This window comes from Carassius carassius, chromosome 11 (genome assembly GCF_963082965.1).
Source record: "Carassius carassius chromosome 11, fCarCar2.1, whole genome shotgun sequence".
Taxonomy (NCBI): Eukaryota; Metazoa; Chordata; class Actinopteri; order Cypriniformes; family Cyprinidae; genus Carassius; species Carassius carassius.
Window position 1 is genome coordinate 16,504,297 of NC_081765.1, and position 27,158 is coordinate 16,531,454.

General features: G+C 44.4%; 2 protein-coding genes across 12 annotated transcripts in view; both read right to left on the reverse strand.

Annotated features, from left to right (window-relative positions):
• LOC132152888 (zona pellucida sperm-binding protein 4-like) overlaps positions 1–27,158 on the reverse strand; it is a 240,818-nt gene that overhangs the window by 39,430 nt on the left and 174,230 nt on the right. The window lies entirely within an intron of this gene.
• Positions 9,361–27,158, reverse strand: part of LOC132152886 (SH3 domain-binding protein 4-like) — a 28,435-nt gene continuing 10,637 nt past the window's right edge. Inside the window, exons 4-5 of the mRNA XM_059561827.1 lie at positions 13,937–14,125; positions 9,361–10,144 (exon numbers count right to left, since the gene is read on the reverse strand). Coding sequence (XP_059417810.1) covers positions 9,920–10,144; positions 13,937–14,125 — 414 coding nt within the window. The 3' untranslated portion in view covers positions 9,361–9,919. The remainder of the gene's footprint in view (positions 10,145–13,936; positions 14,126–27,158) is intronic.

Consider the following 27,158-nt stretch of genomic DNA (forward strand, 5'->3'; position numbering starts at 1 on the left):
GAAATCATCAAGCTGCTAATATTTACACTTCTCATCTGAAATCCTTAAAAAAACATAGTAACTGCGTGTCTAAGGCAGTTTGGTAAATCGTCTGACTGAAATCTTTTCTCAAACATTATATTTCTCATTTAATTTCAGTCATCTCTGGCTTACTTTGTGGCTATTTTTTGATATATATCGCCACCTGGCGTCCATAGTACATACACATTTTTTTCTTCTATATCCAGTTTTTACTATAGGAAAAGTAATTTAAGTACTTTAGGTGAACTTTTATTGACAAATCATTATGCCTAAGTAGTCCAAACCAATGATCAGTGCTGTTACTATTAAACATAGGAGTACTGAGGTAAATAGGCCTATCACATATTGAAAAGTTACACGAATTTACTCAGCTACACCTTCAAGAACTTCAAAAGTGCAAATATGAACTTCTAGCTATCAAAAAGTTTCAAAGTTGAACTTAAAGGTTCTATAATGATCCACTGGTTATTTGGCAGTTATTTTTAGAACCTTTGTTGTGGTAAAAGGTTCATATTAGAACCTAGCTTAAGGTGTTTTGATGAACCTTTTCTAAGATGTACTGTAAAGACTAGACTGAGTACACCATTTGCTTGTTACATTAGTAAATGACTATTTAATTTACTATTAATGTTTTTAAATTATACTCCGTATTATTGAATTTACTTTTATTCAGGTGATGTCAGATGCAGTTGTGACCTCCATCTGTTTAACCAAAATGTTTAGGCGTTGAGTTGATATATATTAATCAAAAACTCACAGACGTCTGTAGTGATATTGTAGTTGTATAGAAACTAACCACTAGGTGTCAGTATTATACTTGCCTGTAGTATACAGAGACAGAGAGTTAGACCATCACATGTGTTGTTGCTGTTCCTGCTCGCAACCTGAAAGTGAATTAAAAGATAAGTTTAATTACAAACAGTTTCTTCATTGAAATAAGAAACATTACATGGTACCAGGAGTGGTCATGGAAAGTGTTAAACCGCCTGACGCTGTAAACTGGACTGGAAACATTAATCACGAATGGCGAATGTTCAAACAGAGATTCACGCTGTACTTGCAAGCAGTGGGCTTGGATGAAGCGTCGGATGCACGCAAGATTGCATTGCTTCTCACCGTCGCGGGACCTCAGTCAATAGAAGTGTTTAACACACTCGTGTTTGCACAGGCCGAGGACAAAGGCAAATATGACGTGGTGATGGAAAAGTTTGATGTACACTGCACACCAAGAAAAAACGAGACTTTTGAGAGGTATGTTTTTCGCTCTCGTCTACAACAACAAGGAGAGACGTTTGACAGTTTCTTAGTTGATTTAAAGTTGAAAGCTAAAACATGCAATTTCGGACTGTTGCAAGATTCAATGGTTCGTGACCAAATTGTGTTCGGCATCAATGATAAAAAAGTGAGAGAGAGGCTTTTGAGAGAGACGGAGCTAACCTTGAATGAAGCAGTGCGGATATGTCATGCCAGTGAGATAGCTATTCAGCATGCTAAAACCTTTAGTGAACACACAAAGATGAGTGGGAGTGACAATTCAGCCGTAGCTGCAGTAACAGAGAACATGCAGCAAAGCGGAATGAGTAAACTGAAACAGCAGAAAGAACTGTTTAACTGTAAGAGATGTGGCAAAAGACACCTGCCAAAGCAGTGCCCAGCTTATGGCAAAGTCTGTGCTAAATGTAAAGGGCAGAATCATTTTGCCAAACAATGCTTTTCAAAAGGTGGACAAAGTCAAAGAGAGCGTGTGCATGCAGTGGAAGAAACATTTCTCAGTGACACATTCTTCGTTGGAATGGTGCAGAAGGCCGATATCAGTCAAGAAAGAACAGAACAGGCTGATGTGAATAGTGTTGCACGGGACAGGTGGATGACTGCTCTGGAAATAAATGGAGTAACAGTATCACTCAAGCTAGACACAGGAGCAAAAGCCAATCTGATTTCAGAGTATGATGTCAGAGCAATGAAAATCAAGCCGCGCATAAGTCAGAAAACTGTGCAACTCAAAGCCTATAATGGCCAGAACATTCCAACAAAGGGAACATGTACTCTCAGAGTAAAAGTTAAAAACAGAGAACATTGCCTCATGTTTGTGGTTGTTCCAGATGGCCATGATTCTGTGTTGGGAGATAAGGCATGTGAAGATCTGGGTCTGGTAAGAAGAATATACACCATAAATAATGGAGAAACACAGAACACTGTGGAACAAATCGTGAAACAGTTTCCAGACATCTTTGAAGGGTTTGGAGTATTACCATTCACCTACAAAATACAGTTGAAAAAAGATGCACAGCCAGTAGTTCACGCACCCAGAAGGGTTCCAGCACCACTTCGTGAAAAGCTGAGGCAAGAGCTGGATAAAATGACAACAATGGGAGTCATAGAAAAAGTGGAAGAGCCTACGGAGTGGGTTAATTCAATAGTGTGTGTGAAGAAAGCCAATGGTGATTTACATATTTGTATGGATCCAAAGGATTTAAATGCACACATACAGAGAGAACATTATCAGATTCCGACACGGGAGGAAATTATAAGTGAGATGGCAGGTGCTAAGTTTTTTACGAAGCTGGATGCATCTCAGGGCTTTTGGCAGCTGAAACTACATGAGGACAGCACAAAGTATTGCACATTCAACACGCCCTTTGGCCGCTACTCCTTCTTGAGGATGCCATTTGGAATTTCCTCAGCTCCTGAAGTATTCCACAGGGCTATGGAACAAGTAATCGAAGGCATCGAGGGTGTGCGTGTTTATGTGGATGACATTGTATTGTGGGGATCCACAATAGAACAGCACAACAAGAGGCTCATGGACGTCCTACAGCGTGTAAGGAAGTATGGGCTCAAGTTAAATAGGAACAAGTGTCAGTTTGGAGCGAAGGAAATCACGTTCCTTCGAGATAAGCTGTCAGAAAGGGGTGTGGAACCAGACAAGAGTAAAATACAGGCAATACTCGAAATGCCCAGACCCACAGACAGAAAAGCTGTATTGAGAGTGATGGGAATGATCAATTTCGTCGGGAAGTTCATACCTAACCTGTCTTCAAAAACTGTTTATTTGAGAGAACTGTTGTGCGATAAAGGCGAGTTCAGATGGACAGCCGATCATGAACAAGAATGGGGAAGACTGAAGACTCTCCTCACCACAGAGCCTGTCCTGAGTTTCTTTGACCCGACAAAGAAGACAAAGATCTCGACAGATGCATCCAAAGATGGAATGGGTGCAGTTCTACTGCAGGCAGATGGAGAGAATTGGAGGCCAGTCGCATATGCCTCGAGAACGATGACTCCGACGGAACGTCGCTATGCACAGATTGAAAAAGAGTGCCTGGGCTTAGTGTATGGATTGGAGAAATTTCACGGCTATGTGTACGGCTTACCGACATTTGTGGCAGAGACAGATCACAAACCATTAATTGCCATCATTAAAAAGAACTTGAACCAAATGTCTCCAAGAATCCAGCGACTGATGATGCGACTGCAGAGGTATGATATGGAGCTAATGTACACTCAAGGGAAGCATCTAGTTCTGGCGGACGCACTGTCCAGAGCTGTGGAACAGAGTGGAAAAAGTGAAAGTTCCACAGAGGCTGATGTGACTCAGCATGTGAACATGGTAGCTGAAGCTCTTCCAGTCACAGACACAAAACTCAAACAGATTGCAGTGGAGACTGGAAAAGATAAATGTCTGCAATTGGTCATCACACATCTGAATGAAGGTTGGCCTAGAGGAAAATGTGCTCAGTACTACAACATCAGAACAGAGTTGAGTGTTGTTAAGGGATGTCTGCTGAGACAAGGCAGGATCATTATCCCTCAGTCACTGCGACAGGAGATGTTAAAAAAACTGCACGAGGGACACCTTGGGGCCGAGAAATGTAAAAGAAGGGCTAGAACTGCAATCTACTGGCCCGGAATAAACGCAGACATAGACAAGATGGTGTCAACCTGTGATACGTGCTTGAAGCATCATGCTAAGCAACAAAAGGAGCCAATGATCATCACTGATCCACCGGATGAACCATGGCAGAAAGTTGGAACTGACTTATTCTTTCTGGACGGACGAAACTATTTGCTGGTGATAGACTACCTGTCAAATTACCCAGAGATTGCGTTGCTGTCCAATACATCTTCTGCTTGTGTGATAACACACATGAAATCCATCTTTGCGAGACACGGCATTCCGCAGGTGGTTTGCAGTGATAATGGGCCATGCTACAGTGGAAGGGACTTCCAGAAGTTTGCTGAGGAATATGGGTTTCAACACGTGACATCGAGCCCATTATATCCACAGTCTAACGGAAAGGCAGAGAAAGGTGTTCACATTGTGAAACTACTACTCAAGAAAGCAGTGGACAGTCAATCAGATCCTTATTTAGCTCTGCTGAATTACCGTGCTTCTCCACTAGAACACGGTGTGTCTCCTGCTGAAATACTGATGGGGCGCAGATTACAAACCACACTTCCGTGCTTAGCAACACAAAACAAGAGGAAGTACCTGAAAAGAAAACAAAAGCACCTGAAACTGAGACAAAAAGCGAATTATGACAAGGCATCAAAAGGCCTAGAACCACTCTCAAATAATGACACAGTAAGACTTGAGGATTCCAATACCTGGACTAAAAGAGCCACAGTCCTGGAGGAGGTGAAGCCAAGGTCTTACACTGTGAGGACAGAAGATGGTCAGATCCTGAGAAGAAACAGGAGAAGTCTGCTAAAAACAAAAGAGACAGTAGAGAATACACATACAGGTGACACTGACTGTGCAGAGTCAACATCTGAAACACTTCCAGTAGTGCATCACAATGAGCAAGCTAAAGAAATGCATTCACCTGTGCTGAGAAGATCCAATCGCACAGTAAAGCCTCCTGATAGACTGAACCTATGAATATGGCTTAAACAGATCAGAAGCATTAGAAGGTTCATAAATGAAAAGATAAAAGAACATGTAATCCGTTGATTATTGTTACTGTGATTGTAAAGCAAATAATTCTGGAGATTATTATTTGATACTATACATCCTGTATAATGTGTACAGTGCTTACTTAGTGGTTAGATAATCTAGAAGTCATTTGTTGTAATAACTTATTCTTTATGTCTAATGGAAAGGGGATGTAGTGATAGTGTAGTTGTATAGAAACTAACCACTAGGTGTCAGTATTATACTTGCCTGTAGTATACAGTAGTGATGCGCGGGTCGGCTTTTTTTCCAACCCGCGGGTCCCGCATTTATGAAATTATTTGGCCCGCACCGCACCGCACCACTGTATCTATTTTTACAACCCGCCCCGCCCCGCCCCGCCCCGCCCCGGCGACCATTAAATAGACATGCATTGTAATGGAAATGAAAACAGCCTTTATTACAGCCTGAAAGTGCAGAAACATCGCCCTGTTAACTGACAACAACAGACGATTAAGTATGAATGAATGAAATGAACCATTTATCAGGTCATGTGATAACATTTTTTAAACATTTACAAAGCAGCGTTTGTAATCATCTAATAGGCTGGCCAACAATTTACAACCTAGTACGCTACATATAACCAATGAACTTTTGATTATTTAGCACATGGAAATGTTCATTTGGCGTTTTTGCGTTCGCTGTGCAAAAAAAGAATGGCATCCACTGTACCGGGGTTTAATCTATTTCTCCTAGACTCCAGCACCCGGCCAGCAGAGCTGAATGTGCGCTCGCTTGATGCGCTTGTGGCCGGGATACAGAGTATCATTTTTGACAGCTTGGAAAGCACAGGAAAGGCGATTGACTGGGACTGCCAGAAGCTAAGAATGTCCTCTCCGTCCCAGCAGAACTGTCCCTCAATGTAGCGCTGAACCTCGTCTTTCTCGGCGGCAACTTCACTTTCATCCTCCCACTCACTAAACGCATCTCTTTTTCTTATGACTCGCTCGGCTTCGTCAACTAAAAATAAAATATAACAATATTTAACCTTTAAAACATGCATTAGACCACTATAGCTAAAAAGCCTATTTGCTGGTGTTACAATACTCACCTCGAGGCATCGGCTCTGGCTCCCTCAGACTTGCTGGAGGTGTAAGCGGCGCACTGTTAAATTCCCTGACAAGTTTTCTGGCCTGGTCGTACACAGCGTTTCTTTCCTCCGCTTGAAACATCTTCAGGGACTTAAAACGGGGACAAAGAAACGTTCCAAGCTTGTGGGTGACGCTGATGGACATTTTCTCGTTTAGCAGCTGCGTTGCCTGAGCCCGAATATAAACCATGTACTCCGGATCACCGTATTGGGGCTCGCAGTGTTTCTTCAGTTTAAAAAACCAAAGCACGACCAGCTGAATAGTTGGATACGTATTACCCTCCAACTCTTCACTCGCAGTTCTAAAAGGCAGCAAAAACTCAGTAACTGTGTTTAACACATCCAGCTGAATGCCATCCATTCTGTGGAGCTGATCTTTATCCTGCAAGGCCTGTTGGATTTCACGATACTGTTTACTGACTGACTGCATCATTGCAACTTTACTGTTCCAACGGGTTTCGCATTCCTGTGTCACAGTGTGAGGGAGTTGTACTACAGTCCCGGATTTTTTCAGGTATGTTACAAGGCTTTTGCACTTTGCAATGACATCATTCACGTCGCGCATATATGTTGGGTGTTCTCTTTTACATCAAATGTGTGTTTGAGAACGATGTTAATGACATGGGCTGTGCACGGCACCCACTTGTAGCTGCGAAGGGCAGCTTTTATGTTTGCGCCCTGGTCACTTAAAAACATTACTTTTGATATGCCGGCAGGTTCAATACCAAAGTCATGCAGCTCCTTAATAATTTGCTCGTGGATGTTGTGCGCTGTCTTTTTGAGAGTAGAGTCAAATTCAGCTGTGCTTATGACACGGCTCTCCAATTTCCAGTCGTCATTAATGAAGTGACCAGTAAACGCCGTGTATGATCGTTTGTTGAACTCATCAGTCCACATGTCAGTGGTAATAGCTATGCCACAATCCAGAGCTTTATTTATCTTCTTTGAGAGGATTTCTTTTTTTTCTTTAGCGGTCGCTTTGGCTCTGTCGCAAACAGTTTGCCTGTGAGGGAGTACACTGCTGGCATCCACACGTCCGTAACGTGAACCAATGTTAATTAGACACTGGGCTACGGAATGAAATCCATCTCCAGATACTATGTCGAAGGGCCGCAGGTCTCGACAGCACAATTCAACACAAGCGTCTGTGACCTCGGACTTGACGTGCTGGTACTACTTTACTTTTGAGGAAAGCGGTAATATTTTGAGACGTGCCACTGTCGTCCTTTTTCTTAGACCCCCCACAAACATGTCTTGACAGGCTGGAAGTGCCCGTTTTGTGGCTCTCGTGTTTATATATTTTTTCACACGAGTTGCACTTCACGTAGCCGATACTGCTGTTGTCTCCTGCTGCAACTATTTCTGAGAACTGGTCCCAAACATTAGATTTAGCAGCCTGACCTTCTTTTTTTTAATGATGTAGGCTATATTCCCGACCTCAATTTCTCCCTCACCTCGTCTTCCATCTCCACTTTTATTTTTTCCTTTTTTTGTAGCTGGCGGTGGGAGGCTGGGAGCTGTTTGGCGCGCCGCTTTCGTGACGTGTCACGTGACGCCTGGGCAGTGGGGGCACATCACGCAATTTACGTTGCGGCGACCTTCATATTGTAACCTTATCAAATAACCTAATAGAATATTAAAATAGATATTCGCAAATATTTAATAAAGGCTGACATTTTTTTATTTTGTTTTTAATGACCCGCCCCAACCCGCCCCGCAAATAAAGTGACAATTTCTTTACCCGCCCCAACCCGGGGTCCGCGGGTTATGAGACGACCCGCGCATCACTAGTATACAGAGACAGAGAGTTAGACCATCACATGTGTTGTTGCTGTTTCTGCTCGCAACCTGAAAGTGAATTAAAAGATAAGTTTAATTACAAACAGTTTCTTCATTGAAATAAGAAACATTACAACGTCTTATCATATGACTATCGTTAATGCGAGGTTTCTAGATATTATACAATCATCATTTGCTAACTTTGTCAAAAAAATATATGTTATATTGGGATGTTTAGAGGGACTTTCTTTACACTGAGTAAAACGTTGTCCTTTATATTAACTGTTTGTCCACTAGGTGACAGATGTGTTATTGAAATTTTAGAGGAGAAATGACTGGGAATGATTATTGGCCTTATTTAGTTTCCCCTTGATTTATTTAGGCAGTAAAAATGACTCAGAATGCAACATTCAGTCATTGACTGCTCTAATTGAAATCTTAAAATTTATAGACTATTTCAGAACACTATTCTTTTTTTAGCATTAGCATGGAGAGAAAGAAAAATGAAGCATTGTGCTGAGGCAAGCCATTTGTCTTTGTCTTCTTCAAAACAACTGAGGAGAAAAAATGTAAGCACTCACTGACCCGAGAAAGAACACAGTTTATTTAAGGCATATCACAGCAAACACAGACACATTGATACACACACACTTGCTTGACTGTATCTTTGGAAAAACAGTTAAAAACTGTATAAAATCAACATAGTTGGCGGCAATATTAACATTATATTTTACACAAACACACACACTTGTCAGTAGTTGTGGGATCCCACAAAGAGTGAGAGAGGGCACTGATGAAAGGCTTGTGATATGAAAAATGCTGCCTGCATGCCTGTGTCTAGGGTAAGATGTAAGCATATTTTTGTAAGACCCACAGGGATGACTGTTTACACTGGTCATAATTTTTGTTGGAAGATCCTGTCAAGCAGTGAGAAATATTATGCTGGAGTGATAAGAGTGGAATTCGCACATAGCAAGTAGGTTTGTAAAACTCTAATTGGGCACAGCAAGAATATTGAATATTTAACTTAAAATAATGTTCAGTGTTGCACTTTGACTGCAACCAGTTTAATATATTATATTGGAGTCAGTTTTGTCATACAAATTCATCCTATCAACGTATCAAGGATATGATATCTACACATCTACAAAGTGTTCAGCCGATAAATTTGCGTTGGATTTATATGGGCCATCACTTGCAACAACAAATTAAATGTTATGATTATAATGTGCATGGGGGGGGGGGGGGTAAAACAAAATAAAAATAAGAACAGACAAATAATAATAATAAATAATAAAACGACTTGTTATACACCATGCATGTGCTGTTTGGAATTAGCATCACAATCAAATGGATTTTAATTTTTTACTTTGATCTTTAGTAACTAAAGTGCTGGAATGATATCTTCGTATATATTTGGCACATATGAATGTAGTAATTATTTTAATTTCGGTAAGCTGAAGATTAGATGCTTTAGTTATAGGACCTGTGCTGATGGAAGTATTTGAGTTTTTTTTTTTTATGTACAGGTGAACTAAAGTGATATCATTATATATTACTTAATAATAATTCTGGTGTGTCTCTTTATTAAGACGATAAGGTTTTATTTGTCCATTATACTTTTCAGTTTAACATTTACTCTCACTTATAAAAACATTAGGTAACTTATATCTGAAAAACATAAACAGCAGACACTTAGAGCAAAGTGAAACAGGCAGTTTAGCATACAGTGGCATTACAAAATAATACTTAAAACAAAAGAGAAAGGTTGTTACATTATTACTGAAAAAAAGGATATTTTGTACAAAATGTACAAGTATAAAATCATGATGATATGCAATGATTAAAAAAAATTCTGAACAATCATATCTTATTTTACATTAGCGTTTTACACGAGATAGAGACCTTTGCTTGTCTTATAACATCAGCAATACACTTTTAAGTAATTTGGTTCAATTTACTGTGCAACAACACCACAGCTAACAAATCTATTGTGCAAAGTGCTTTTAACAATATAAATCAGGTGAAACCAGGTGTATCTGGGTCTTGTAAAAGTCAGGAGATGTAGGCAGTCTTTATATGGCACAGTCATCTTGAGAGCACGGGCTGAAAGCATTGCTCCGTAGGAGATCCAGACAGTTGACAAGCACGAGGGTGCCTGTGATGTGCCTCCAGTGCTTGGTGATGGGGTTCTTCATTTTGTCCAATCCAGTGTGAAGTTCCTGAATAACATCCCTGTAACTGTCCCCAATCTGGGCTGCCCATGTGACCAGGAAGTCAAAGGCAGGTTTCCACATGGCCTTTACAAAACAGAAAAGTATGAATTCATTTCAGTTTGACATGTAAACCTGCATGATTGTGACATTAAGATACCCTGAATTTTGTTCCCTAAAAAGACATTTATACACAATCTGTATGCTCTCCTTTAGAGTGGATGTGTACAAATACCATAAATCCGTAAGTCCAAGAGGAAGCTCATAATCTCATCAATTATTGGTAGAACATTTAGGTTCCTCTTCTGAGCTGGACACAAACACTATAGAATGACTTGTGGGTTTCCTGTAATAGGGCTGGGCGATATGGACAAAAAGTCATATCCCGATATATTTAGGCTGAATATCGATATACGATATATATCCCGATATTTTTTCCGCAAAGTGAGAGCAAATGTTCTGTCAAAGCCAAATATGACGTCACAAGTAGTTTTATTGAAACCGGCCATTTCAGTGAACAGTTGCTTCACCTGGTTCATAATTAAATGCTCAGCTGTTCAAATAACAATAAAATTAAAAAAAAAAAATAATACTGTATAACAATAGGACAGGAGTACCTTTTTTGAAATCAAAGCTCCATAAGGTGCACATTTAAATAAAAAAAATATCTTAAAAATAGCCTATAAAATAGGCTATTAAAATAGGCCAATCTTTTTCCTAAATAAATATATTTAAATGAGAAAAGTACAATATAAAATCTTTTTAGTTTTACAACTATAATGGCTTATTAAAATCAAAACAGATTTTATTCTCCTTTCTAACAAATCCACAGATGCAAATAACGAACATCACAAAAGAATATGACAAACCCTAGTAACTTAAGGGCAGCATTTACATATAAAGAAAGAACAAAAAGTAACTTGACAGTTCATTTTCAATAGCCTCCCTCTTGGTTGGTGCAGTGGTGGTGGCTGTGCGCTTCTTGAAGAAGCTTGCCAGTCTCTTAGCTTTTGGTGCTACTGCTGCTTCTCCATCTGCAGGCTCAGGCACAGTGGGCACACATAGGCAAGGCGGTTGACAGCTGCTCTGATCAGCCAGTAGCGTCTCCACCTCCAAGACAGCTCTGTCCTTTAATGCATCGACTTTTTCACTTGGGATGTAGGTGGCCCTGAACCGAGGATCCACAAATGAAGCCATCTCCAAAAGGTCAGTAGTGGCTGGGTCAGAATATTTGCTGTTGAGGTACTCAACAATGCTGGTCTTGATCGATTTACAAAGCTCTCACCCTCTTCACATGCCAGGAGACTTTCGTTAAAAAGGTGCAGCACAGGTTTCACATATGATAGAGTGACGTACTCCTCACCTGATTAAGCATCAGTAAAGTCCTGGAGAGGTTTCAGGACCTTTTGGACTGCTTCTAGGACCTCTAAGTCCTGCCAGGTAGGGACAAGATGCCTGGTCTTTTTGTCATTAGACAGGACTTTGGCCAGTGCTCCTTCCTGCTCCAGGACTCTCTCTATCATCTGCTGCCTGGATCCCCAGCGTGTGGCAGACTCGGTTATGAGTTGGTGACTTGGCAAACCCAGCTGAATCTGGACTTCAGCAAGATGTCTCCTTTTCTTCCAGCTGTACGAAAAACAGCTTACAATTCTTTTGCACAAAGAAATGGCCCGGGTGACACGCTTGTCATTCATGCCATGTCCTGTCAGAATCATAAATAACTATTAAACAAATGTGCTTATGCGAGAAATTTGACTCTGGTTTCACTTTAACACATTCATACAACTAATCCAAAATCAAGCTTTAGAAATATTCTACATTAATATTATTTTCTTGTTTCATAGTTTATTTTTTTAATCAACACCAGTACTAATCATAAATATCAAATATTATATTTTTTTCTGAATTTTAATCATGTAAGTGATTTTTATGTATTATTATTTTTGTATAATTTATAAATGATGACTCTACTGTATGTACATTTACTCGTGTTCCGTTCTTGTTGTTGTTTCTTAGTATTTAATATTAATGCTATTTTTTAATGCTACATCATATTTCTACTCCACTAAAAACTCCACAATGTCTAGGCATATGTGTCAACATTAGTTTCTAGTTACTTTGCAGTTTGCTATTTTCAATCCAGAGAAAAAACTATAGTCTATCATAATAGCTAAATATATATGTTACCTTGATGATAACAACAGGCTAACCAGCATTTTAAAGACATAATTACCTCACCTTTACCAGCTGTAACATTAAAGTGGTAAATACATCAATGCATCACTAATTCTTATCCAATAACGGAAACCTAATAAAAATGGTTCTGAAATCTACCATTCTGTATTGTAAATGATTTTACATTTAGCACTTTAAGTTTTGTGTTTTATTAATCTATTTAACCTATATTTAACAATACATACTGCATTTCAACGGACACCTGGCCAAGACAGCAGCATAAAACACAAAGTTGCAGACAGACACACAAAGGAAAATAAGGAAAAACTAACATTTTAATGTTTTTGATTAAAGTAAAATATCTGAATACTCCTTACAACACTGCACTCACCAATAGCCAAGTGCAGTCTGTGACCGAAGCACTGCATCCTCAGCCACTCGTTCAGCTCAACCGCTTTGACGATGTTGCTCCCGTTGTCGGTTGTTATAGCAACCAGATACTTTTCTTGGAGTTTCCAGCTTGCAATTGCGTCCTGCAGGGCCTCAGCTATGTGCTCACCGGTGTGGTCCTGGGGGAAATAACTTGTTTGCAGACACGCTGTTTTCATCTCCCAGTCTTGAATGAAGTGAACTGTCATGCTCATGTAAGGCTCACACGTCCTGCTCGACCACATATCGCTGGTCAACGCAAAATGGGTCACGTTAGCGAGCCGGTCAGCAAGGCTCTGTCTGATTTCAGTGTACATTTGTGGCAGTGCTTCTCGTGCAAAGTAGTTGCGACTGGGAAGCTCATATCTCGGGTCCATAGTTTTCAGTAGCCTTTGGAATCCGATTTGTGCCACAGTTGCAACGGGGACCATATCTTTAGCAATGTGGTAGGACACCGCTTTAGTTATATTACACCACTTGACACTTTTCTTTTCATAAGGCACATTGCGGGAAAATGAAGTTTGCAGTGAGCTTTGTTTCGGGGCTGGAGCTTTTTCGGGTTGTCGATGGCTTGCGGCTGGGGCTTCTGCAGCGCGCAGTTTCAAAGACTCTTCGTACTGCAGTTTGTGCCACTGTTTTAGGTGGTGAAAAAGATTTGTAGTGCTTCCACCCCTGGCTGTAACTTGTTTATTGCACTCCCTACAAATAACGTGATGTTGTTGCTCATCTGATACTTTGAATCCGAACCATCTCCAAATTACTGAGCCACTGCTTTTTCTTTTACTAACCAATTCCTCCGTGCGCTCCGCAGACGTAGTTGCTTCCTCCATGTTTGTTGAAGAGTGGTTCTGTGCCTGCACCCCCCCCCCCCTCGAAGAGGAGGGGCGCTGGCGCGGGGAGCAGCGCAAATTTGAACTATATCGATTTATGCGATATGGTCTAATTCCATATCGCGTCTAAAAATATATCGATATATTTTTTATATCGATATATCGCCCAGCCCTATCCTGTAATTGAAGCTCAAAATCCAGTTTTTAAATTTTACAAGTGTCAGTTACTGTCTCTCGCACTCATCTCACTTGGATTTTTTTCTTTATCCATTTTTATAATTTAGAGGATTTAACATTCCATATCTATATGGTCAATATTTTGCTTAACTTGATGTTTACCTTCTCTGTGTTTTGTTTACACAGTTGTCTGTACTGTCACTGCTCTACAATCTAAGCCAGGTCATAAGCATAAGCATCATAATAATGCTTTCAGTGTTTGTTTTACCTCACTATCCAGTTGTCCCCTGCTGTCTCTGTGTGGAGCTTCATATGCTTCCATCTGGTGCTGGGACAATTTAGCGAGTCTCTCAGCAAGCTCCCTCCAGCGACCCGCCACCTCCACCGCTGTAGTCAACAGCACAAAGTCCACAACCAGCCGTGCCACCAGGCCCTGACAGTCCATCTTTAGAAGAGCCTGAATGACAGATATACAGTTACACCATGAGTTTATGATCACCAAGCCACTATGCAAAGTTTATATCTCTGCTTTATGTAACTGTGTTAGTAGTCAAAAATTTAATAATGCTACGTTTGAATCCCCACATGCCAGTTTTGTAATGTAAAAAATTATAGATAATGATTACTAATAATTCCTACTCAGAAGTATGACTTCAGGGAGAGGTCTAACCATATCTAATACTGGTTATAGTTTGGGATGCACAAAATATGGGATTTGTTTTATTTTATTGGTAGATATTGGCTTTTTTATGGATGTTTAATGTTTAATCTTTCACATGGTTTCCCTGACTGTGCCTTTATATGAGTCAGAATGCATGAAAGGAATTTAGAACCACTGCATTATAATCACTATCCAAACAAAGATGCTACATGTAGCATTAGCAGATTTGATTGCAATTAGATTGTATAATTTCACAATTTAGAGCAAAAACAAAATCATCTGACCATAGCTTTGTGAAATTATGCTACATAAAACAACTACACAAAACAAAAACAGCAGGCAGGCTGCCCGAGAATGCAAAATCACTCTCTGACAGCCGGTGGTGCTAATGGAACAGCAGAGAATGAGTGTTTCCTTGATTGTAAACAAATCAGCACTACTCTAATAAATACTACTTTATTATTTTTTATAGGGAGGCCAGTTGAAAAGAAACACCATCTAAACTTTTCTGAAGACAGACAGTTCACCTCAAAGATAAATTCATATAAACCCTCACACCTAATTCAGAATTTAGGATTTTCATGCAATATTTTGCACATTACTCTGAATGGTACAGGATGGCTGAAGCGAAACTGACGTTTTAGTGCAGTGTCGAGATCCTGAAGCATAGAAGATTCGAAACACTGCCGACAGGTGGCAAAATAGAAATCTCATAATGTAACAAATGTGACACATTGTGGCTTGATTTCTTTTATTAATGTTTACTTTTTATGAGAAAAATAACCTAGAATTATTCACAAAGAGGAACTTAAAGGTTACAAAAAGAAACGTTAAAAACTCAACATATTATAAAAAAAATATAAAAATAATAATAATAATAATAAGAATTTTTTTTTTTTATTGCTCTTACAATGATATGGACACACTTTTTTGTTTGACATAAACAAAGTAGTTCATAATTCGTAAATCGTTGTCAAGGGAGAGCAACACGTGAAAGTGACCACTAGGTTTCACAGTGGAGACGAATGTTTCAAAGCCTCGACACAATACAGCACATTTGCTTCAACTGTTTCAGTGATTCATGAATCCTCGCTCTGCACATTATTTGCTTCTCAAAATGATTCAATGTTTGAGCGTTCGAGACAACACACGCTGTTGACACCTGTTGGTCAAAACTGTGTAAATGCAACAAAAACTCATGTCAAACATGCATAAAAACAGCTTTTATGAACCCAATGCAAATGCTTTTAGAAAGTATAATATATTACATGCAATTAAAAGTGTGGTGTTCTGTGAAAAAAAAAATGATCTGAGGCCGCCGATGATCTTTACACGTTAACAGTTGCTTAAGCACTTGTAGCCGTTTAAAAAAAAATGTGAAATTCAAACCGGTTTATACCACGTATATCGCTCAGCACTAGTTTTTCATAATGTAAGTTATAATGTTATCATGCCAAAATTATCTTGTAACATTTAAAACTATTGGTTTTTAGTTTAAAGTGTTTTAGCCTAATTTAGAGAATTGGGAAGAATTTAAGAATTAAAATTTTTACCATTTGTTGGCTATTAACATCAGCTATAACTAGGGCTGGGCGATATATCTAACGATATGATCATGTGCATCTAGTCAGTAAATCTGGTTTTGTGATTACAGTTAAATCGCCATCACCTGCTTTTAAATGGAGTGGCATTTAATAGACAGAGCCGTAGATCACTGACAATACGCAATATCACGTTCATTATCGAAGGCGATTCATCTGGGATAATGAACGCGATATTTCGTAGCTTGTCAGTGATCTATGGCTCTGTCTATTAAATGCCATCCATCCATCCATCCATCTTCTACCGCTTATCCGGGGCCGGGTCGCGGGGGCAGCAGTCTAAGCAGAGAACCCCAGACTTCCCTCTCCCTAGACACTTCCTCCAGCTCTTCTGGGGGGACACCGAGGCGTTCCCAGGCCAGCCGGGAGACATAGTCTCTCCAGCGTGTCCTAGGTCTCCCCCGGGGTCTCCTCCCAGTGGGATGTGCCCGGAACACCTTCCCGGGAAGGCGTCCAGGAGGCATCCGGAACAGATGCCCGAGCCACCTCAACTGACCCCTCTCGATGTGGAGGAGCAGCGGCTCTACTCTGAGCTCCTCCCGGGTGACTGAGCTTCTCACCCTATCTCTAAGGGATCGCCCAGCCACCCTGCGGAGAAAGCACATTTCGGCCGCCTGTATCCGGGATCTTGTCCTTTCGGTCATGACCCAAAGCTCATGACCATAGGTGAGAGTAGGAACGTAGATCCTACGTACGTAGAGCCTTGCGGCTCAGCTCTTTCTTCACCACGACAGACCGGTACATCGACCGCATTACTGCAGAAGCTGCACCGATCCGTCTGTCAATCTCCCGTTCCATCCTTCCCTCACTCGTGAACAAGACCCCAAGATACTTAAACTCCTCCACTTGAGGCAGGAACTCTCCACCAACCTGAAGTGGGCAAGCCACCCTTTTCCGACTGAGGACCATGGCCTCGGATTTGGAGGTGCTGATTCTCATCCCAGCCGCTTCACACTCGGCTGCAAACCGTCCCAGTGCATGCTGAAGGTCCTGGCCTGATGAGGCCAACACGACAACATCATCCGCAAAGAGCAGAGACGAAATCGTGTTGTCACCAAACCTGACCCCCTCCGGCCCCTGGCTGCGCCTAGAAATTCTGTCCATAAAAATCATGAACAGAACCGGCGACAAAGGGCAGCCCTGCCGGAGTCCAACACGCACCGGGAACAAGTCTGACTTACAGTTGGCCATACGAACCAAGCTCCTGCTCCGTTCGTACAGGGACCGGATAGCCCTTAGCAAAGGGCCCCGGACCCCATACTCCCGGAGAACCCTCCACAGGCCGCCGCGAGGGACACAGTCGAATGCCTTCTCCAAATCCACAAAGCACATGTGGACTGGTTGGGCATACTCCCATGAACCCTCCAGCACCCTGTAGAGGGTATAGAGCTGGTCCAGTGTTCCACGGCCTGGACGAAAACCACACTGTTCCTCCTGAATCCGAGGTTCTACTATCGGCCGGATTCTCCTCTCCAGTACCCTGGCATAGACTTTCCCAGGGAGGCTGAGAAGTGTGATCCCCCTGTAGTTGGAACACACCCTCCGGTCCCCCTTCTTAAAAAGAGGGACCACCACCCCGGTCTGCCATCCCAGAGGCACCGTCCCCGACTGCCACGCGATGCTGCAGAGGCGTGTCAGCCAAGACAGCCCCACAACATCCAGAGACTTGAGGTACTCAGGGCGGATCTCATCCACCCCCGGTGCCTTGCCACCGAGGAGTTTCTTGACTACCTCGGTGACTTCAGCTTGGGTTATGGACGAGTCCACATCTGAGCCCTCAGCCTCTGCTTCCTCAATGGAAGACGTGACAGCGGGATTGAGGAGATCCTCGAAGTATTCCTTCCACCGTCCAACGACATCCCCAGTTGAGGTCAACAGCTCCCCACCTCTACTGTAAACAGCGTTGGTAGGGCACTGCTTCCCTCTCCTGAGGCGCCGGACGGTTTGCCAGAATCTCTTCGAGGCTGACTGATAGTCCTTCTCCATGGCCTCACCGAACTCCTCCCAGGCCCGAGTTTTTGCCTCCACAACCACCCGGGCTGTAGTTTGCTTGGCCTGCCGGTACCTGTCAGCTGCCTCTGGAGTCCCACAAGCCAACCAGGCCCGATAGGACTCCTTCTTCAGCTTGACGGCATCCCTTACTTCCGGTGTCCACCACCGGGTTCGGGGATTGCCGCCTCGACAGGCACCGGAAACCTTACGGCCACAGCTCCGAGCGGCCGCTTCGACAATGGAGGTGGAGAACATGGTCCACTCGGACTCAATATCTCCAGCCTCCCTCGGGATCCGGTCGAAGCTCTGCCGGAGGTGGGAGTTGAAGATCTCTCTGACAGGAGACTCGGCCAAACGTTCCCAGCAGACCCTCACAGTACGTTTGGGTCTGCCGAGTCTGTCCAGCTTCCTCCCCCGCCATCGGATCCAACTCACCACCAGGTGGTGATCGGTTGACAGCTCCGCCCCTCTCTTCACCCGAGTGTCCAAGACATACGGCCGGAGGTCTGATGAAACGACCACAAAGTCGATCATCGACCTACGGCCTAGGGTGTCCTGGTGCCACGTGTACTGATGGACACCCTTATGCTTGAACATGGTGTTCGTTATGGACAAGCTGTAACTAGCACAGAAGTCCAATAACTGAACACCGCTCGGGTTCAGATCAGGGGGGCCGTTCCTCCCAATCACGCCCCTCCAGGTGTCACTGTCGTTGCCCACGTGGGCGTTGAAGTCCCCCAGTAAAACGACGGAGTCCCCAGTCGAAGCACTTTCCAGCACCCCTCCCAGAGACTCCAAGAAGGCTGGGTACTCTGCATTGCCGTTCGGCCCGTAGGCACAAACGACAGTGAGAGACCTATCCCCGACCCGAAGGCGCAGGGAAGCGACCCTCTCGTTCACCGGGGTAAACTCCAACACATGGCAGCTGAGCTGGGGGGCTATAAGCAAACCCACACCAGCCCGCCGCCTCTCACCTTGGGCAACTCCAGAGTGGTGAAGAGTCCATCCTCTCTCGAGGAGTGTGGTACCAGAGCCCAAGCTGTGCGTAGAGGTAAGTCCGACTATCGCTAGTCGGAACCTCTCTACCTCACGCACAATCTCGGGCTCCTTCCCCGCCAGTGAGGTGACGTTCCACGTCCCTAGAGCTAGTTTCCGTGTCCAGGGATCGGGCTGTCGAGGCCCCCGCCTTCGACTGCCACCCGATTGTCTAAGCACCGGCCCCTTACGGTCCCTCCTGTAGGTGGTGAGCCCACGGGAAGGCGGCCCCACGTCGCTCCTTCGGGCTGAGCCCGGCCGGACCCCGTGGGGGGAGGCCCGGCCACCAGGCGCTCGCATACGAGCCCCAACCCCGGGCCTGGCTCCAGGGTGGGGCCCCGGCTGCGCCATACCGGGCGACGTCACGGTCCTTTGATTTATTCTTCTCATAAGGGGTTTTGAACCGCTCTTAGTCTGACCCGTCGCCTAGGACCTGTTTGCCTTGGGAGACCCTACCAGGGGCATATAGCCCCGGACAACATAGCTCCTAGGGTCATTCGGGTACTCAAACCCCTCCACCACGTTAAGGTGGCAGTTCAAGGAGGGGCTATTAAATGCCGCTCCAATTAAAAGCAGGTGATGGCGAATTAGCGGTAATCAGGGAACCAGATTTACTGACTAGATGCGCGTGATCATATCGTTAGATATATCGCCCAGCCCTAGCTATAACATAAAATAGTTAGCAGTATATCAGCCACAGCTATAATTTTAATACACGTGTATCCCTAGTTTCAATGCATTTACACCAGATTTGCTTCAAATGCCCAAAATATATGACACTGAAATTTTAGCTAACAGACTTCAAATCAAATCTTAATTAAATCAAATTGATAGTTTGTAAAGTTGTGTATATTGTTGATATTTGCCTTCACAATCTCACACTAAAAATACTGCCCCCCCCCCCCCCCCCCCCAAGTGGTTGCTAAGTAAAGCCTGTTCTTAGTAAACTTGAACAAGAGTACACCACAACACAAACTACAAAACGTACTCGGTTACTAACGTAACCTCGGTTCCCTGAAATACGGGAAAGAGTACTGCGTCGAAGACGCATATGGGAAAAACTCCTTTTTTCTCCTGAACTGAAGCCTTATTCAATCACGCAGTGAAACTGCACGGCCATTGGATAGTGCAGTGTTATTAAAACAAACCAATGGCTTGGCAGTTATGGAATGCCAGAGCTGCCAATTTTAAAAATAAATAAATACATAAATAAATATACAAATAAATGTAATACGTATAAATAAATACATTAATATATAAATAAATATACATAGAAAAGCAAAAAAAACGAAAATAAATAATTATTTATACATTTATTTCGATATTTATGTATATATTTATTTTTTCCATATTTATTTATTTATTCTTTTATTTATTTATACATTTATTCATTTCTACATTTATTTATTTATACATTTAATTATTTTTACATTTATTTATTTATACATTTATTTATTTCTTCATTTATTTCTTCCTACATTTCTTCCTGCGTAGGGTAATGAGGAGGGCGTGGTTTACCTCAGACATAGCGATCGAGCTCAGAGTAAGCGAAGGCGAAGGGTTGAGGCCACAGTGATGCCTATTGTGTGGCGAAATACAATTAGTATAGCTCACTGACGTTGATACGGTCTGAGACTGCGAGGTATATGGTCAAAATCCTAAATCTTACTGTGTGACATGGATAGGCTACTCTTTATTCCGGACATGGCCGTAGAACATCGTTTGGTCTGGATTTGTAAAATGTCCTGGGCTAACAAACATGAAACAGGGACTCTGCAGTGCTTAATTTGTAAATTGCGAGGTCCTGGAACAAAGCGGGGTAACGGATGCCGGATGCATGTGATTACAGGAGGGAGAGGTGACGGAGCACTCGCGCAGTCACATTGGTCAGCAGTTTAAGTGATTGACTGCATGCATCAGTTGCTTTTAGGGTCTGTATGTTCATGAATAACATGGGAATGCCATGAAATTTTAAAACAACAATTTCCAGGCCTAAAAACGTTTTGAAAAAGTTGTGGAATTTTATTTTACAAATCTCTGTATAATAGAGTCCTAAATTTCGGTGGGGGACTGTGTAGCTGTTGCATGGTTTTAATAATTCTCGCAGCTTTCAAGTTTATAATGAGGAAAATTCCTGCATTTATTCAACATAGCTTGTAGGTTTGAATAATAAAATTAATCCACGCAAAATGTAAGATTAAATAATTCATTCGAAACAAGTCTTCGAATCCATGAACGCTTCTCATCAGCGCATCTCGTCTGCACAGTGACCTGCAGCACGCGCTGACACAAGACTTCACTCGCATCTCGGGACAGCTGACAGAACAGTCACTTGATTAATCGGGTCATTGTTGCATTGTCACAAAAATGTATAATTTGCACACATTTTTCAGTATTTTAAGCCATATGGTACTCGCGCGCTCCGAAGGCTGTATTATGTGCCCTCACAGTCACATCCAAAGTTCACGCGTATAAAGCCGCCTCGCGAGTAGCCTATTATATGAGTTATTTTTCGTAGTTTGTTGAGCTTAAGCAATCAAATACACACAATATGATGTCTGTTGTGGGTGTTGACAAACAAAACAATTTCATGGCACACTCTACTTAAACACATGGGGAAAAAAATAAAGAAAAGGGGAAAAAAATCAATAATTAAACAACACTGCGTCGTCAGTGTTGGTATTGTATCGGACACTTGCACTTAACATGAGGCTATATGAAAAACAAGCTCAAATGGAGTAAACAGGTTTTTGCTGGCGAATGAGGAGATCGCATCTGAGGCAAGTGCATCGCATTATATGCTTATAAGCATCACTGTGGCCTCAACCCTTCGCCTTCGCTTACTCTGAGCTCGATTGCTATGTCTGAGGTAAACCACGCCCTCCTCATTACCCTACGCAGGAAGAAATGTAGGAAGAAATAAATGAAGAAATAAATAAATGTATAAATAAATAAATGTAAAAATAAATAAATGTAGAAATGAATAAATGTATAAATAAATAAAAGAATAAATAAATAAATATGGAAAAAAATAAATATATACATAAATATGGAAATAAATGTATAAATAATTATTTATTTTCGTTTTTATGCTTTTCTATGTATATTTATTTATATATTTATGTATTTATTTATTCTTATTTACATTTATTTGTATATTTATTCATGTATTTATTTATTTTTAAAATTGGCAGCTCTGGCATTCCATAGGCAGTGGTGCTGCACGAACCTATGGCAGCGAAGCCCGCCAAAGCCCACCAAAATGGGCGGGGAATCTGGCTATATATTGGCCGCTTCGCCACAGGAATTCAGGTTACTTCGACTGAAGCGACGACTGAGTCGTGCAGCCTTTTAGCATGGCAAGGAACGCAGTACTCGTTCCCGTATTTCAGGGAACCGAGGTTATGTTAGTATCCGAGTACGTTCCCTTTCAATACTTCACTCGTACTGCGTCGAAGACGCATATGGGAAATCCAGTTCAATCACGCCATGCTCAGAAGGGGGGACGAGCAACGCAATCATACTTGATCTGTGAAACCAAGATATGACAACAGCAACTAGGAGCAGAATAAGCTCAATGAGGTTACGTCTGGCCTAGCCTGATCATCCCGTGTTCGTATCGCCTCAGTACCAGAGGGACCAAGTGCATACGAGTAGAGTTTGAGTCTTGGGCAAAGAATGGCCAAGAGCATGCAAATGAGGAACAAAAAAGGTGACCTTCACACAGAAAGTATCCTAGCATGAAGTGCCGGGACGTCTAGATTATAAAATCTTGCAAATGTGGACGGCGAGTTCCAACCAGCCGCCGCACAAATTTCTGCGATAATCACACCGCTAGACCATGCCCAGGACGAAGATACTGCTCTCGTCGAATGGGCTCTTACTCCAATTGGGCTTTGCAGGCCCAGAGAAGAGTAGGCTAGCTGGATTGCATCAACAATCCACTTTGAAAGCCTTTGCTTTGAGACCGGCAACCCTCTGGTGCGGTTTCTAAAGCATATGAAGAGCTGCTCTGATCGCCTTATTGGCGCAGAACGCTCTATGTAGACTTTTAGAGCCCTCACTGGGCAAAGCAGATTCAGCTCTGGATCATCCTCTGTGTTTTGTAATGCAGAGAGAGTGACCACTTGTGCTCTAAAAGGTGTGGAGAGAACCTTTGTCACATAGCCATGCCATGGTTTCAGGATGACCTTCGAGTCGTTAGACCCGAATTCTAGGCAATTAGGGCTTATCGAGAGTGCTTGCAAATCGCCCACGCGCTTAACAGACGCTAGGGCCAACAGCAGAGCGCTCTTTAGCGACAGGGCCTTAAGGCCTATGGACTGTAGCGGTTCAAAGGGGGCCCCCTTTGAACCGCTACAGTCCATAGGGCTCTCAGTACCGTGGGCAGGTCCCATGAAGGGACGGTGGGAGGGCAAGGCGGATGAAGCCTTCTGGCACCTCTCATAAATCGGATGACTAAGTCGTTTCTGCCCACCGACTGGCCTGCTATAAGGGCATGTGACGCCGCTATAGTCGCTACGTAGACCTTGAGCGTGGAGGGGGATTGTCCCTTCTCCAAGAGCTCTTGCAAAAATGACAGTATCACTGATACGTCACAGGAGGTCGGGTTTTCACCATGGTCTGAGCATAATGTGGAGAACACAGACCATTTGGAGGCATAGAGGCGTCTTGAAGACGGAGCTCTAGCCTGTGAAATTGTGTCTAGCACACGCTCAGGGAGTCCCGCGGGTTCCCGTCGAGCGACCAAAGGTGCAGAGACCACCTCTCTGGGTGTGGATGCCAAATCGTTCCGTCCGCCTGAGAAAGGAGGTCCCGTCTCAGAGGAACGGGCCATGGGGCCGCAGTCAGCATCTGTGACAGGTCGGCTATCCAGTGCTGATTTTCCCAGAGTGGGGCTACAAGAAGAACCCTGCATCTCTGGACCCTGACCCGCCTGATTACTTGGGGAATCAGAGGAACCGGAGGAAAAGCGTAAAGAAGACGGTTGGGCCAGTCCTGGGACAACGCATCCTCGATCTTGGAAAAATATGTTGGCCAATGAGAGTTGTCTTTTGAGGCAAAGAGGTCTATTTTCGCTTTGCCAAAGACCTCCCATATCTTCTGAACTGTCTGCGGGTGGAGCCTCCACTCTTCTGAGGATACTCTGCTTCTTGACAGCATATCCGCGCCCTTGTTCAGTTTGCCTGGAAGATGCACTGCTCTCAGGGACCCCAAGTTGCTCTGGGTCCATTCCAGCAGTCGCGACGTTAGTCTGAAGAGAAGGGTCGATGACAGCCCACCTTGGTGATTTATGTAAGAGACCACTGTCATGCTGTCTGATCTGACCAGCATGTGGTGGCTCCTTAGCTCTGGCAGTCTTGTTGAACTGCAATCATCTCGAGGCAGTTGATGTGAAGCCTGCTCTCCTCTTTCGACCATTGGCCGAAAGCGGGTTTCCCCTCGCACAGTGCGCCCCAACCCTTGTTGGATGCGTCTGTGGAGATCACTTTCCTTCTGCAAACCATATCAAGCGGAACACCCCGTTCTATCCATTGCATGTTCCTACAAGGGGTCAGGGCCGAAATGCAGTCCTGACTCACCTTGATATTCAGGCGTCCATGACACCACACATGAGGTGGAACATGTGGTTTCAGCCAATATTGGAGAGGGCGCATACGTAGCAGCCCGAGCTCCAGCACCGGCGATGCTGCTGCCATAAGACCCAGCAACTTCTGGAATGTCTTTAGGGGTCGAGAAGCACCTATTTTGAAGGAGGCCACAAGTCGCTGTAGAACCGCGGCGCGCTCCTTCACCATTGTTGCCCTCATCGTAACTGAGTCTAACACTGTTCCCAGAAACGATATCCATTGGCTGGGGGACAGCGAACTCTTGGCAAAATTCACCCTGAGCCCCAGGCATTCCAGATGGCTGAGGAGCAAAGTTCTGTAACCCAATGCCTCCCCCTCTGACTGAGCTAGAACTAGCCAGTCGTCGAGGTAATTGAGAATGCGGATTCCCTTCTGCCTGAGAGGGGAGAGAGCCGCATCCATGCACTTTGTAAACGTGCGAGGCGCCAGAGACAGCCCAAAGGGGAGGACCTTGGATTGGTAAGCCACACCCTCGAAGGCAAATCTCAAGAATGGCCTGTGACGGGGGCTATCTGGATGTGAAAGTAAGCGTCTTTCAGATCCAGCAAAAAGAACCAATCCCCTGAGCGTATTTGTGAGAGGATTTGTTTCAACATGATCATTCTGAAGCGCCATCTCATGAGGGCACGGTTCACATGTCTTAAATCGAGGATGGGGCGCAGCCCGCCATCCTTCTTGGGAACTAGGAAGTAACGGCTGTAAAACCCTGAGTCGCGGTGTGCTGGGGGAACGATTTCTATAGCTCCCTTCACCAGCAGATTTTCCACTTCGGCACGAAGAACGTGAGCGTTCTCGTTGTGCACCGAAGTGGTGACCACCCCGCGAAAGCGTCGTGCGAACTGAAGGGAATAGCCGTGTTTTATTATTCCCATGACCCAATCTGATACCCCGGGAATGGCTTGCCATTGTGAGGCCCGGGTGGACAGGGGTTGTATTAACTCGAGTGTTTGTCCACCGTGGGGGGACATAGCACTCGTGAGTGTTATGTGAAGAAAACTGCTCTTTTTGTGAAGGAGCGTGTTTTTTATTTTGTGCACTATAACAGCGCTTTGCTGTCTGGGCGCTAAAAAGGGCCCATTGTTTGCAGCAAGAACAACTTCGTCGACACCTGGAGATGGACGGCAAAACACACGCGGCAGTTTGGGGGGTGGTCCGGCCGCAGCGAGACTTAGCCCCCTCCTCTTTCTTTCCTGTAGATCAGGATGATGGCGGTGGCGCAGGGTCCAGCACTATCTTGGGCCAGGGTCCCATGAGTGGCCGAGCGAGAACGGTGTCGAGGCTCGGGTTTCACAGGCTGGGCCGCGGTGGTAGCAGCGGGCACTTGCTTGGGAGGCTGACGAGTCGGCACCTGTCTGGGGCGACTGGCAGCAGCAGATGAAGCGCGTTTTGGCAGGAGGTGGCGCATCGCTTGGGACGACTTCTGTGCCTCTGTGAAGTGTTCGGCGAACCCCTCGATCGCTGGGCCAAAGAGGCCCGCTGGGGGAGATCGGCGCATCCAGGAACTGGGCTCTGTCAGCATCCTTGATCTCCGTGAGGTTAAGCCACAAGTGGCGCTCCAGGACGACCAGGTTAGCCATTGAGCGCCCAATGGCCTGGGCAGTGCACTTGGTAGCACGTAGTGCTAAGTCTGTTGCACTCCTCAGCTCCCTGAGCGTGGCGACATCCGGGCCAGACTCATCAGTGGGGGCGAGAAGTTTGGCCTGGAAGACTTGTAGCACTGCCATGGAGTGGAGCGCCGTGGCTGCTTGCCCTGCCGATGAGTAGACACGTCCTGCGAGCGCCGACGTCGTACGGCAGGGTTTGGACAGATGGTTGGCCTTGGCTTTCCATCCAATAGCCGCTGGCGGGCAGAGATGCACGGCCACAGACTTGTCCAGCAGCGGCAATCGCTCGTATCCTCTTTCTTCAGCGCCGTCAATTGAGGTGAGGGCGGATGAAGATGAAGTATGCAAGCGCACCGAGTAGGGGGCATGCCACGATTTTGTGCGCTTGTCGTGGACCTCCGGGAAGAACGGGGCAGTTCGCTGATGAGGGGCTTGCTGGCGCGCCGGCAGAAACCATTCATCCAGACGGCTACGGGCTGGTTCCTCTGGAGGAGACCATTCCAGACCCAGCTCATCCACTGCCCTGGAGAGAACGCGGATAAGCTCGGCGTCCATCCCGAGTTTCGGGGGGCTGGGTTCAGATAACATAGAAGGGCAGGGTCTGGCGAGCCCGACACCTCCTCAGCGTCTGAAGCAGCTAGAGACATGCTGTCCTCTAGCAGTTCTTCCTCAGTCCCTCCAAGCAAAACCAGATCACTCGCGGCAGCAGAGGGACACTGGTCTGGCTGAACAAAGAGGACTGGGGAAACCCCTCTGGGTGGAGAACACGAGGCACGCGGGGGCTGAGCCAGCGTGAGCTCGTTTTCATCCTGCTGCTTTAATCCTCTGCCCCACCTTTTCTTCCTTGCCGGCTCGCGAGAGGAAGAAAACGGGAGGGCGCGAGGAGCGAGATCGCTCTCTGAAAAGAAAGCGATTCGCTAGTGCAGAGAGGCGATATTCATGTTCTCGCAATGAGAACAGGAATTCC